Source organism: Teleopsis dalmanni, chromosome 1 (genome assembly GCF_002237135.1).
Source record: "Teleopsis dalmanni isolate 2A chromosome 1, ASM223713v2, whole genome shotgun sequence".
Taxonomy (NCBI): Eukaryota; Metazoa; Arthropoda; class Insecta; order Diptera; family Diopsidae; genus Teleopsis; species Teleopsis dalmanni.
The window spans coordinates 8,433,495-8,446,943 of record NC_051846.1 but is presented as its reverse complement, the minus strand read 5'-3'; the positions used below and the strand labels follow the sequence as shown (position 1 = coordinate 8,446,943).

The following is a 13,449-nucleotide window of genomic DNA, read 5'->3' as shown; positions in this document are numbered from 1 at the left end:
TTGATAATTATATTAGCTTGTTTCCAGGGTATCACAGTGGATCGTTATTCGAGCTCAGATGGGTTTTAGTGTATAAGACCCGTACCTAAACCAAATGTAACCTAACCTAACCTGCATCAAAACGCCCCATGTCACATAGTCTAGCATGTATCAACACGTACCCTGTCAACCTAACCTAACCCATATATCCGTTCAAATACTTTTTAACCGTCCTGTTATATTACAAACATTAACTACTTCTATTATACTGAAGGGAGTTAGAATATCATCCATCACAAGATTGTCAGTTATTTTATTATCAACAAATCTCTCATGGCCACGTGTCCGGAAGACTGTTAGTAGCCATCCTACATAAGATATTATTTCGGCGTTGGACTAACTTTGATTTGATGATCGATCCCAGGGTGGAAGAGATTTTACTACTACCTTGTTAATCTTGTTACCTGTTATATTACAAACATTAACTACTTCTATTATACTGAAGGGAGTTAGAATATCATCCATCACAAGATTGTCAGTTATTTTGAGTGTTAGTAGCCCTCCTACATTAGATATTATTTCGGCGTTGGACTAACTTTGATTTGATGAGCCCGGAGTGGAAGAGATTTTACCACCGCCTTGTTAATCTTGTTACCATGAAATCTCTTACGGGCAGGTATTCTCAAAACTGTCACTTTATATATATTAACCAATTTCGATAAGAAATTATGGACTAACTAAGACTTTGTGATCCAAAGTTGAAGCTTCTCTTGCCGCTGCCTGGTTAATGTAAACCTTCGAATTTCTGACGGACAGGAATCTGGAAGAATGTTACTTTATGCTTAGTGCCTCACTTACATCAGAGACTATTTCAGGTTTGGACTAACTTTGACTTGTTGATTCAAGGTTGAAGAGATTCAATTGCATATTTTCAAACTTCTTATTCTCTTGTTGAAAACCCATATTCGAGTTTTTAAAGGATTCAATAAATTTTATTGAATTTCTGATATGGAATATAAAGAAACTGCAGTTATTAGTTTTATTTTATTTTTTTTTTTTGAATTAGAAAAAAAAGAACTGCAAACATTAAAAAGCTTAGCTGAGGTTTTCACTATTTTTTTTTGTCTTTTTGTTAAATTAAAACAAAAAATTTAAAATAGCAACAGCAACAACAACAACAGCAACAATGAAATGTGCAATAAAAAGCATTGCCGAATTTCGTGAGTTTGTTTTGTTTGTAGGACATTGAGTGGGTGTGGTTCATCAGGGCCAAAAACGATTCGCACTCGTGTAAGCTCATTGCCGGCTCCATAATTACAAGAACAGAGGCGACGGCTTCAACGTCAGAACAAGTGTCAGATTAAAATTTCGTAAAAGCACCGCACCATTTTTTTCGCTTTTTTCACTTTTCCACTTTTCCACTTTTTTCCGTCTTCTGCTTTGCACCACAAAGCGAAAAAGTATTCCTGTGAGCCATTCCATGTGCAAGCAAATGCGTCATTGATTTAAGCTGCGACGTTGCAAGCTTTTCTGGGACTGATTTTATGAATGAAAGTTACTAGTTTTGCCTAACGAATTCACTTAGATATGCACACACTAATGTTAATGCGACGTACGTACGTACATACATTCCTAAATGTAAGTAAATAAGCGCTGACCTTATTTCCCACCAAGTCATGTAGGCCAAAAGCTCGACATGGTTAGAGGGAGTTTGTGGTTGCTGAACTTACAAAAATTGATAGAAAGAAACATAGAACATAGAAATTAGGTGAAATATTGCCGAAGACTACATAATTCTCCAAACGGGTTGCTGTCCATAATAACATATCACAAGAAACTCATATTTTTTTTATATGAATAAAAGCAATTAATCAATTGTCAAGTAAACCTTATACGAGGAGACTAATAATCAAAAATGATTTTAGTATTATAAATACATATACAAAATATTATATTAAATTGTAATACATAGAGCGATAGTTTTATACACTGTCGTATTAAGCAATGTCAGCTGTTTACGGCGAATTAAAATATAGTTAATACACAAACCTTTAGAGTAAAAAGTGTACATGACTAACCAAAAATTAATTACATTGTGACATGTAATACCAACAACAAAAACACTTATTACTATATATATTAATATTATTAGTATTAATATATGTTAATATTATTAATTTAATAATAATAATTATTATTAATATTATTAATATTATTAGTATTGTTATTAAAATTAATAGCATTAGTATCAGTATTAATTAATTAGTTACTAATACATAAAATGTGTTAATATGTAATCTTAATATTAAATTAATGCTTAATTAATATGAAATTAATATTAAATTTAATATTAATATTACCACAATAATATTAAATTAAAACCTAAATGCTTGCATACGGTTCAAATGAAAAATTAATACAAATTCTGAATAAAAAAAGTTTTCTAATATATTCAAATATTTTAAAACATTTATTTATATAGTCTTATGCCAATTTTTGTTGTGAAATGAAAAATGAAGTTACCAAGTTCCAGATAATTTCAAATTAATATAAAAGATTTGATATAAAAACGGAAAAATTTTACATAAATTTGGACTTGCCTTACACAGCGAATTCCTAACCAGAGTACAGTACGCAAAAATTTAGCCAACCACATTGCAATGACAGAAGCATTTGTAGTCTTTTAATGACAGCAGGCGTTTACTAATTATTTTTTTATAAGGGCCATGTTGTAAAGAGAGTCATGGATATGTAAACATGTCTATAGACATAATAGTATAAAAGTACAATCGTGGTTGAGTTAAGTCGGATGTAACAAATGTTTCTTTAATAATTTTTATTATATACAAATTACAGATGTCTTAAACTTTTATATCATATTGTATAATATTATATATAATATATCGTATATTGTATGTGTTGTACACATAACTAAATATAAAGATTTCATATTATATTACAAAACTACAATTACAAAATAATTAGTGAGAAGTAATTTCTTTTTCTAAAACAACCCTGATTTGAATTCGCTTCGTTATTTTTCGCTGCTACACCATATATTAAATCCGTAATGACAGATTTTGACGTATGTCACTCGTCGGTTTACCGCATAGCATTTCATTTCAAAGTTTTTGTTGTTATATCTTTTGTATTTGTATTCGCAATTTCTTTAAATATTTTAGCAAATATTTAATTGTTTGTGGTGTTAATATCATTACACTTTAAATTAGCAACGAATTAACTATTGTAATGAGTAATGAACTGTTGCAATACTTATTGCAAGGCTCAAGCAATTTGTCGCCGAATGCAAAAGGTAACTGCATTTTGTTGCAAAATATGTTTGATATTTTTGTAAAATGGAAATTTAAATAATTTAATTTTAATATATATTAGAAATATTCTTACTCCACGCTGAAGATGAGTTTAATAAGGGAAATATGTTAAATTCAATATTTTATCAAGTACGCGCGCTTTTTCAATCATTTCTCGATAATTACATGGAGGAAGCATATTGGAACACGACGCACTTCAAAGAAGCAAAAATTATGAGTCAAATGAATGATTGGGAAAAGGAGGACTTTAAAAGGTGAACTTGAGCATCTTCTATTAACATTAATTTTAATTTTATAATTAATTTATAAACTTGTAGTAATCCCTTGATGCAATATGCAGTAAAGACGTTAGCGGAGAAAAATAAAACTAAAAACGAAAAATGTGATTGCTGTCCCAAATCTATTGGCTATAATTTCTTGCAAAATATCACTGATTCTGTAAAAGGCATAGAGCAAATCAAAAAAATTTGTGCTGAATTTCCAACGCGTAAGTTAATATAAAAAAATGTTTTATATACGAAAATGGCTCTGAAGTTGATATTGATTCCTGAATTTTTTTGGGAAATAAATCATGTGCATGTAGTGCAGGAATAGCTAGGATTTTAAATTTTTTATAATTTTCAATTTACCACCAAATTTTTTACAGTTGATTTATTATCTGTGATGTATTTAGTTTTTTGTTTATTTATTTTTTATTAAGTTTTTTTTTTAATGAGTATATTAATAGTTATTTTTTTTGTTAGCTTTTATATTCATTTCAATTTATTTACTCCATATCTTGTGTCTGTGTAGCTATTAACTTTTGAAAGTTGAATTATAATTCATGTTATTGTTGTTGTTGTAGCCCGCTATCAATATCAATGGTTCCATGAACGGCCGGGTCTACGTCCCGGAGCCACTCGTCGAAGACGACCAAGCGCCGTTTAACACCCCCTAAAGAGGTTATACTAGCAATTATAATCCATAGAATTATACTATACTTTTGCTATATAACATATTTTTACTTCACAATTATTAAATCTTCAAAAAATTTGTCTTATTATAACTTTTGGTGGTCTTTGTTCCATTAAAATAACTACAAATTTATTTTTAATCAAACAATTACAGTTTGGTTTGAGTCAACGTTTTCTTTATTGTGCGGTTTCAGGTATCTCTCAAATACTTTACTTGAGCTTAGTTCCTAATATTCATCGTGCTTAGGCCGTCTACTGCTGCTAACTACCTGTATTTTATATGACATTCCAACACACTGTATTACTGAAAGTGTTCTGAGAGCTAAGGCTTTCATTTTTTAATCCAATTGAATCAATTTAACCGCTCGTGTTTCTACGTAACATCAATCAAGTTTGCCAAACGCTTCCTTCTATTAATCGATAGAATAACAATAGATTAGGTTAATATAAGTCTATATCTATTGATAAATCCCAGTACACACAACTATATATGTTTTCAAACATACTATTGAAAACGCGCTGGGACCTGTGACATGTAAGGTTTACATGACGAATACATGGTTTGGGATACGATTATAGACTACACGAAATATTGCTAATTCGGATAAGTGTTTCAAATAAATGCATGCTTGTCTTATGGTAGTTGTTCATCAAGTACCATGAGCGATTAACGGTTGAGTTGTTCTTGTTATTTGTAATAAATCATAAGTTTCGGAATGTAATCCAGCCCTTCCATACATATAAATACTTTGTTGTGCCATTAATGTTAATTTAGTATAACGATATATTGCATATAAAGACAAATATACATATATCCAAAAAGTTTTTTTATTGCAAATGCTTATATTGTATATTCTCTATCATCAAAATCTGTAAGAAATAAAAATTAGGTTAAAGTATAATTAAAAACCCCAGTGTACTGTAGTGTCAAGAAATGTTAAATATCGCCACTCTGCGGCATTGAAGGTTGTCATATACATTGAATCATAATACAGTGTCAAGGATGTCATCATATTTACGATCGTAAAATGCATAAGATCATATAGTGCAATGGTCACCACTAGCGGTATTGTGGGATCCAGTAGGAAACAGTTTAACGTGTTGTTGGAAGCTCGTACTCGTATATGTCGATGCAAAATTTGCTTTCAGTTGCTTGATAAATTATTGTATCAATTATTTATTTTATATATTCAACAATATGTAATCATTATAAGCATATAATCTAGTTGTTGTAGACGGGATCGTTCTACGGGTGTTCTTGTAAATTACTTCGTTCACATTCGCTTCTAATGATGAAACTCTTTAAGAAGTGATTGTCATAGATGAAGTTTATGGCGGATTGCCACACATAACTTCATACAATTTTCATATTGTTATTACCATCTCACTTTTCATTATGATTAAATTTAAAAATACTTTATTTATTTTACAGAATGGACCATATTGCAAATATGTAAAGGACCACTGGCAAGGACCACCTATTCCATTTATCCGCAGATACATGAAAGCGATGCGTGCATTTATTTGACAATATTACGTCATGTTCGAAGTGCTAAATATCCTAACCCAATATGCATACGTTTAAGTAGTCCCAAGCAAAAGCAATTATACCGAGATATGGCAGTCATTCCATTGGAATTCAAACAGCACGTCAATATCAATGGACAAACATTAGATAAAGAAGCCAAAAAAAGATATTGGGATGTGCTTGGCGAATGTAATACAAAAATTATCGTAAGTACAAGTCTTATAATTCTGAAAAAATATTTCTAATTATATTTGTTTTTTAATGCAGAAAGTTTTAGAAGACTTCAAAGAGTTTCTATATCCATGGTGTTTCTTATTTCGAGGAAAACCTTTCCCTTCGCCAAATGTCGAAGCTTATGAAAACAAAGCATTTAAATCCGTTGATGAGTTCTGCAATACTTACAAATGGGGATCCAAGGAACGTGTGATATTGTCTTTAGCCGCGTTGCATGTGCAATCAATTTCACAGCTGGAACTGTTTGCTATTTGCAATACATTAACTGATAAAGAAAGAGAGCAAACCAAAGCTGCCAGTCTTTTATTTGAACTGAAAGTAACTTGTAAGTAAAGTTAATGCTAGTGCATACAAACTATTGATTATACTATTGATTGATTTGCATTTTTAGCTTTTAAATATAAAGAGTCTATTAAAGATTGGAAAGCGTCAAATAACTATCCTTGCATTCTGGTTGTCGATGAAGTAAGTTAATTACTCTCAGCTTAAAAATTTCAACCGTTTACTGATTAATATTTTTATTAAGCGTTTGGATCATTTCTTTTGGGAAGAGATAAGTGTTGGACAAGAATATACCCGTGTGAACAACCTGCAAATGCTCTATACACTTTTCAGTAGTCACAAAGAAAAAATTAGAAATGGTTACTTAAAAGTAAATATAACAAATGGAGCTTGTGTGATTAATCCTGGTTAGTAAATAAATATTTATTCTCAGCATTATTATGCATAGTAAAGAAAAAATTTATTAATCTATTGCATCTAACATTTTAGATAGTAACTTACCTAATACAGAAAAGCGTATGACTAAATTTTTTCAGTATTGGTTGCCACATTGGCAAATGAACATTGGTAATAAGCCTACTCAGGATCAACTACTTAAACAATTCTTCAAACAATCATGCTATGTGTTAGTAGTTAATTTATTTTATATTATTTATTAAACAATATTTTTAATATTCACTTGGTTTCTAGCTATGCTGGTCATGGATCTGGTCTACAATATATACACGGTAAATACATTGCCAAGCAACATATGAATTGTGTAGTGTTTCTCTTTGGCTGCGATTCTTCACGTCTGCATTCAAATGGTCTTTACAGTGAAATGGTGGGCCCACATCTCTATTACCATGCAGCGAAGTGGTAAGAAATGTAGTTTGAATTGTTAGTTTGTATTGTTAAATTTATTGTTTATTTAGTCCGACACTGGTAGGTACAATAATGCCTGCTTTAGACTCGAATATGGATACTGTAGCATCCTGCTTATTGAGTAGTTGGATAGCACCTAAGTCATGGAAAGATATTATACCTTGGACTTCCATAGAATTTCCAAAATGGTGTAAAGAAGGCATCATAAAACGTAAGAACATACATTTTCTTAAACTATATTTGTTAATTAATTCTAGTAAGTTATTATCGACAAAATAATTTAATATTATTGTTGCTATTATAACACTTGCGGTTCTGTAGAATAGGAAACTTGTATTATTAGATATTACAAAAAAAATATAAAGCCTGTTTGCAACTAAAAATGTTGCCATTTATTATATTAACTTAATTTTTCTCTTTCTATACAAAGACAATTAGACGATTTCATGGGTTAGAAATTCTCCTGCGTGCAACTAAAGTAGCTGCTCTCAAATTTAATAAAAAACTATTTCAACCTTTCCCTTTTTATCCCTGCTGTATAATAATGATCTACGAGTATTATGTACAAATAAGTCCTGAGAACAATACAGAACAGTGTGGCCATAGGTATGGATAGAATGTAGGAAAAAATAACCTAGAGAACTGGGCTTGTGTGGGATAAAGAGCAGATTAGCATTTGGGTGGGTATTGATTAAAACTAGTCTTGATAAAAGCAAAACAGAGGAAGGGATTCTTGTAGTGATAACCCGTGGAGATTATATAGCAGATAAATTAAAGGAATTGCAAGGTTCCACTCGTCGACGACCAAGTGCCGTTCCATACATCCCAAACATCAACATAAGTTGATTAAAGTAAGTTACAACAACAACAACAAAGGAATTACAAGTACGGAACGGTAAGGAATGTAATGATTGATTAAGGGAGTGTGAAAGGTTAGGAATTTGTTTAAAAAGCAATCAATTTCGTGAGTTTGGATATGAGGACAGATAGGTGACATCATATCAAGTATAGATGCAATTAGGGCTTACTATAGGCGTTAAAATATTTTTGCGTTACAAGTCGCTATGAGTAAGGTGGCTATATATTACGTGACTATATTTTAACTTTAATTGTGCGGAGAAAGTTTTATATAAAGAGAAGAAGAGGAGGTATTTTACAAATGTAAAATTTGTATACAATATCTTGCTTAGCCTTATAAATAATAATTATAATCTTTAATTTATAATTAATATTTTCTTTATTTATTTTACAGCTGATACCACAAATAAAAACCAAAGTCTACTGAAGAACAGTTACAATAAAGGTAGTTTATGTGCTCTGATCGCAAAAGTACATCAACGGAAAACCGAAGTAAAACACTACAATACCGTACCTTATGTTTGCCGTGGCTTACCAGCTTGGAACGTCAATGTAGAAAATTTACCATAATAGTCATAATAACTTGTAATTTATTTTAAATAATTTATAAATTTTAATTATTATTTTATATTTTATACTTTAATTTCTTGCAATATATCTTAAAATTAATTTTAGTTTAAATCATGCAATCGAATTGTTAAAAATAGTCGTTATTAGTTTAGTTTATATTTGTGAAAGGTATTAAGAAAAAATAGGAATTTACATGTATTCGTCATTGTTAAAACGCAAGCTATAATTCGTAATCCATTTGCTAGTAATCAATATATTTGTATTATTCAGCTTAAGATCGGTTAATATATTTACATTTACCCATTTTTACCCTTAATAGTTTTTTTAAATAAGGGATAGGGAATGCGTTAAAAACAAGTTGCAAAAACTTTTCGATATAACTTACTTTGTCTGTTTATATGTGTGACCAATATTTAATACTTTTTGTTAATAATTGTTTTATAAGCAGAATTACTCTAAGTAGATATTAATACCATATCTACTAAGTAGATATTAGTACCATATCTACTAAGTAGATATTAGTACCATATCTACTAAGTAGATATTAGTACCATATCTACTAAGTAGATATTAGTACCATATCTACTAAGTAGATATTAGTATCATATCTACTAAGTAGATATTAGTACCATATCTACTAAGTAGATATTAGTACCATATCTACTAAGTAGATATTAGTACCATATCTACTAAGTAAATATTAGTACCATATCTACTAAGTAGATATTACTACCATATCTACTAAGTAGATATTAGTATACCATATCTACTAAGTAGATATTAGTACCATATCTACTTAGAGTAACATATTATGTATATGTGTTTTTTTATTTATCATATTTTAAAATACTCATACATTTTAATTAATATACTTTGTAGGAAAAATGTAAATGCATTTGTTTTCCAAATAATATTTCCAAATACATTTAAAGATATATACGATTATAGTTTTGTCTAAATTGTGGTTATGTATTATTTATATGATTTTAAAACAAAAATATTGTTACCTCTTAAGCTCAGGTTTAAACTAAGTAAATACAAATGCAAATGAAAAATGTTTTGTCTTTTAAGTTAAAAAAGTTTCTACTCAGATACACCTTATCGGAGACTATTATTAGTGTTTCTTTTATTAGAAACATTATTAATAACCAAGGAAATATTAATTCAGCTGTGTCGAATTTTTCTTTTCAGTATAAGACCATTTTGTAGGTATAATTATAATATAAAAGTTTGTTACAATAGACACTTGAGTAAAGGACTAAAATTTAATTTGTTGCTATTTATTTCAGAGATTTTACAGATTTTTCTTCCTGGACATAGAAACAACGAAGTGAACGAGAAAGCTGACAATTTAACCCACTCTGGTGCTTCCCTGTATCTTTCCCTAACGGTACCGGTTCATGTTACTCTAGAGACCATTAATAGAAATACTTAGCTCTACTTTTTTCAACTTTCTTCAACTTGCCAATATGAATTCCCTTAAGGTATGTGCAAAATCTCGCGCTAGTTCATCTGCTTTTTCGTTTCCCTCAAATACGGTGTATCCTGGGATCCATATTCAGTGAACCCTGCTCCGTTCAACAAGGTCTTTCAGAAGTAGAAGACATTTCTCACTTATTTAGAGGTCACTTGAGGGTAGCGTTGTGCTAGGAGTGCTGATTTACTATCAGAGAAAATATATATGTTTTTCTCCGTGACGGGTCTCCCTTTATATTCCCTTAGACACAGTTCAATTGCGTGTACTTCTGAAAAAAGTACACGTGTACTGCCTGAAAAACTGAGTTTTCTTGACTCATACTCGCAAATATTTCCTCTTTTGTTGTTTAGCTATAAAATATTATGTATTAAATTGTTGTTACTCAGAGAGTTATTATAATCAATTTTTGTCTTATAATGGGCCTGTTCCAGGTATTCAAGCTATATCGACATATAGCACGTATTGGGAAAATTTGCTCTAAATAGTTAACTCTACTAAATCCGTTGTAAAACTGGTGTGTCAGGGAAACTCAAGTCTCTTTAAATTTTAATTTAAAAAAAAAACAATACAAGTATCTTCAATAGATATTTACTGTGGAATGAATTTATTTTTTTTTATATTTATTTCTTTCGTTCATTTAATCAATTTGAGCCAAATCGAGCACCGACGTCATCTTTAAGTGAAAAAAAGAGTTAATCCGAAGATATTAATTAAATCAAATTAAATTAAATTTATTAATTTAATAAATTTTCTTCTTTTTATAAAAATCGTAGTTTAAAATTAAATAAATTAAATTTTTATATATCTATATATTTTTATTTTTTATATTTGTATTTTAAAAGAATAATTCTTTCATTTTTTGCTCTACTGTGGTTAAAACTCTTTAATGGTTGTTGTTGTTTTTTGTTATGGGAAGCGAACTTATATGAAAACTTGTTGCTGGCAATTGAAGCGGTAATGCAATGTGAACGAATTGTAGCGCTTCTTTGTTTTTGTTTTTTATTTTTTATTTTCGCATTTCGTGATTTTTGTTTGGCTATTGTTTTGTTTTTGTGGAGGTTAAAAATAGCAATGCGCGTCATTCTAAGTTTTCTTACTTTTGTTTGAAGTGAAGAGCTTTTTGCGTTAATTATAATTCTCAGGTGGATTTTTGGGAAATTGTCGTTTATATATGAGTTCATGCTTGGATACTCTCAGCGATTTGGAGTTCTCACAGTTGAAGTGGTTGGACACATCCCATTAATTGTGTTACTAAGATTAAAGATTGGATATATAAGATCAACAATTAAGTATAGAATATATAAAGTAAAATACAATAATTCATACAACTCTTGTAACTTATACGAGAAAAACAGTAACTATGATATAAGTTAGAAACTAGAACTGCTGGGATCCATTTGTAATCGCCTTTTTGGCTATTTCGACACAAAAAAAATTTGAAAAAGTATTTATATTTAATTATTTATTATATTTAATTATTTATTTATTTATATAATTTTAATTTTATTATGTGATATTTTTAAATTTATAATCATTTTATATATAATTTTATATATTATAAAATTATAATATTTTCTAAAAACTGTTTTGGTTAGACAATCGCATCTATATGGTAAAGTTCGTTAATAAACAAGTTTTTGGTATTAATCTTAATTAAATTACTGTATAAATTGTAAGCAAATTGTTTGGCAATCAGAAGGCTTTTCCAACGTTCATGAGTCCATTATTGTCACACCTAAACATAAACAGGTGATAAGAAAGGCTTAATATTTTAAGCCTTTTTAATAGATCTCGCTCTTAATGTCCGCATTATATTAGAAAATTATATTAGATTAGATTATATATTAGTATATTATATATTACTATTTGATTATACATTATTATATTAGATTATATTAGTTGTAGTTCACTTTTCTAATTATTTTTAATTCATAAAAAAAGACTAAAGTTGAAAAAAATAAAATGTTATAGATTAATTTTTATTTTTGTTTTTACTACTTCATAGTAGTTTGTAATACTATCGCCTAGGTGTTTATTATAATTATATATAGGCTAACGAGAGTTATATAGACTACTAAATAATAATAAAAATAAAAATGAAAACTAATCTAATCTAATTTATTTTCATTTTAGCCATTTTATTAATTACAAAAGAAAATTAAAATTAACTGATAAAGATATTAGCTTTGGTTTGAACTGAGACAGATTGACGAACAGGGGTAAATAAACTTAAGTCGTCAAGTTGATTATAAACATGTATACCTTTTGGGGTTTATGCCGTTTAAGTCAATAAGTTACAAAAATTTTGATAAACCTACTACACGTTTTTTATACTTGCTTGTGTAAATATTATAAAAAGACAAAAAACTTATAATCAAATAAAATATTTTATCTGTCTCTAATTCTACAAGTAATCAAAAAGTAACCTAATCTGTTATATAGCTATGATTAACCGTGATTCAAAGATTGGGGGTGGCGTAGAAAGTGGGCTTTCTTTTTTAAGAATCTTGGTGAACTTTAGGACCTCCCTTTAAATAGCATCATAAACTTTGCCAAAGCTTCTAGTTGGTTTTAACCCTTAGGTTTTTAATAATACGGTAGCACAATGGGCCTGTAGGCGTAAATGGATCTGCCTAGGATCGCCGGTATAATCTAACCAAACCTAACCTATGACTAGTCGACCAATATCATGAGAACAGTGAAAATTTTAGTTTACCTTTACTTAAAATAACTACCAGTAAGGTTTCCTTTAGGCACTCTCAGTATGATCTGGGTCTTTTGTTTGAATTGTTATGATGAGAGGTAATATAAATTTAGAAAAATTTGTTACGTTACTGTTTGGATCTGTCCTGAAAAAGGGTGGAAAGTTTATACTTTGAAGAAATGTTACTGGAGGAACTGGAGGTTTATTCGTAGTGCATATTGCTTAAGTAGTGATGAACAAGTATGTTTGTTTGTATGATAATATAATGAGTAAATTTGGTGAGTAAATTTGAATTATTTCAGTAAAAAAAGTATTTAAAAAAAATTAGAAATATTTCGATAATCACAATTTTCCATAGAAATAATTGGGAAGTATGTAAGATATTATTAATACTAATGGGAAACGAAACGTTCTATAGGCATGAAAACAGACTGAAAAAATAGAAACTAAATATTAAAATGTTAAAAATGAAAAAAAAAGATGGATAAAATTAAATTAAATATAACTTATACCAAAAATATTCTATATTTCTATTCAAAAATATTTTTTATTTGCATTCCAGTCACAAGACCAGAGTAGCCTAAATAAAAATTAGGTTACTTCATTATTTTATATTTAATTGATCGAAATATTAAAAACGTTTTTGTAATATAAATAAAAAATAATAT

General features: G+C 29.1%; 1 protein-coding gene across 1 annotated transcript; it reads left to right on the top strand.

Annotated features, from left to right (window-relative positions):
- Positions 1–3,087: 3,087 nt before the first annotated feature.
- On the top strand, positions 3,088–8,638 carry LOC119673307. Its single transcript, XM_038084570.1, has 11 exons — positions 3,088–3,292; positions 3,373–3,565; positions 3,629–3,798; positions 5,697–5,998; positions 6,060–6,351; positions 6,418–6,491; positions 6,553–6,715; positions 6,798–6,933; positions 6,999–7,166; positions 7,223–7,383; positions 8,425–8,638. Exons 1-11 carry the CDS (start codon positions 3,229–3,231, stop codon positions 8,598–8,600), a joined length of 1,899 nt encoding a protein of 632 aa, XP_037940498.1. The 5' UTR covers positions 3,088–3,228; the 3' UTR covers positions 8,601–8,638.
- The last annotated feature ends 4,811 nt before the right edge of the window (positions 8,639–13,449 follow it).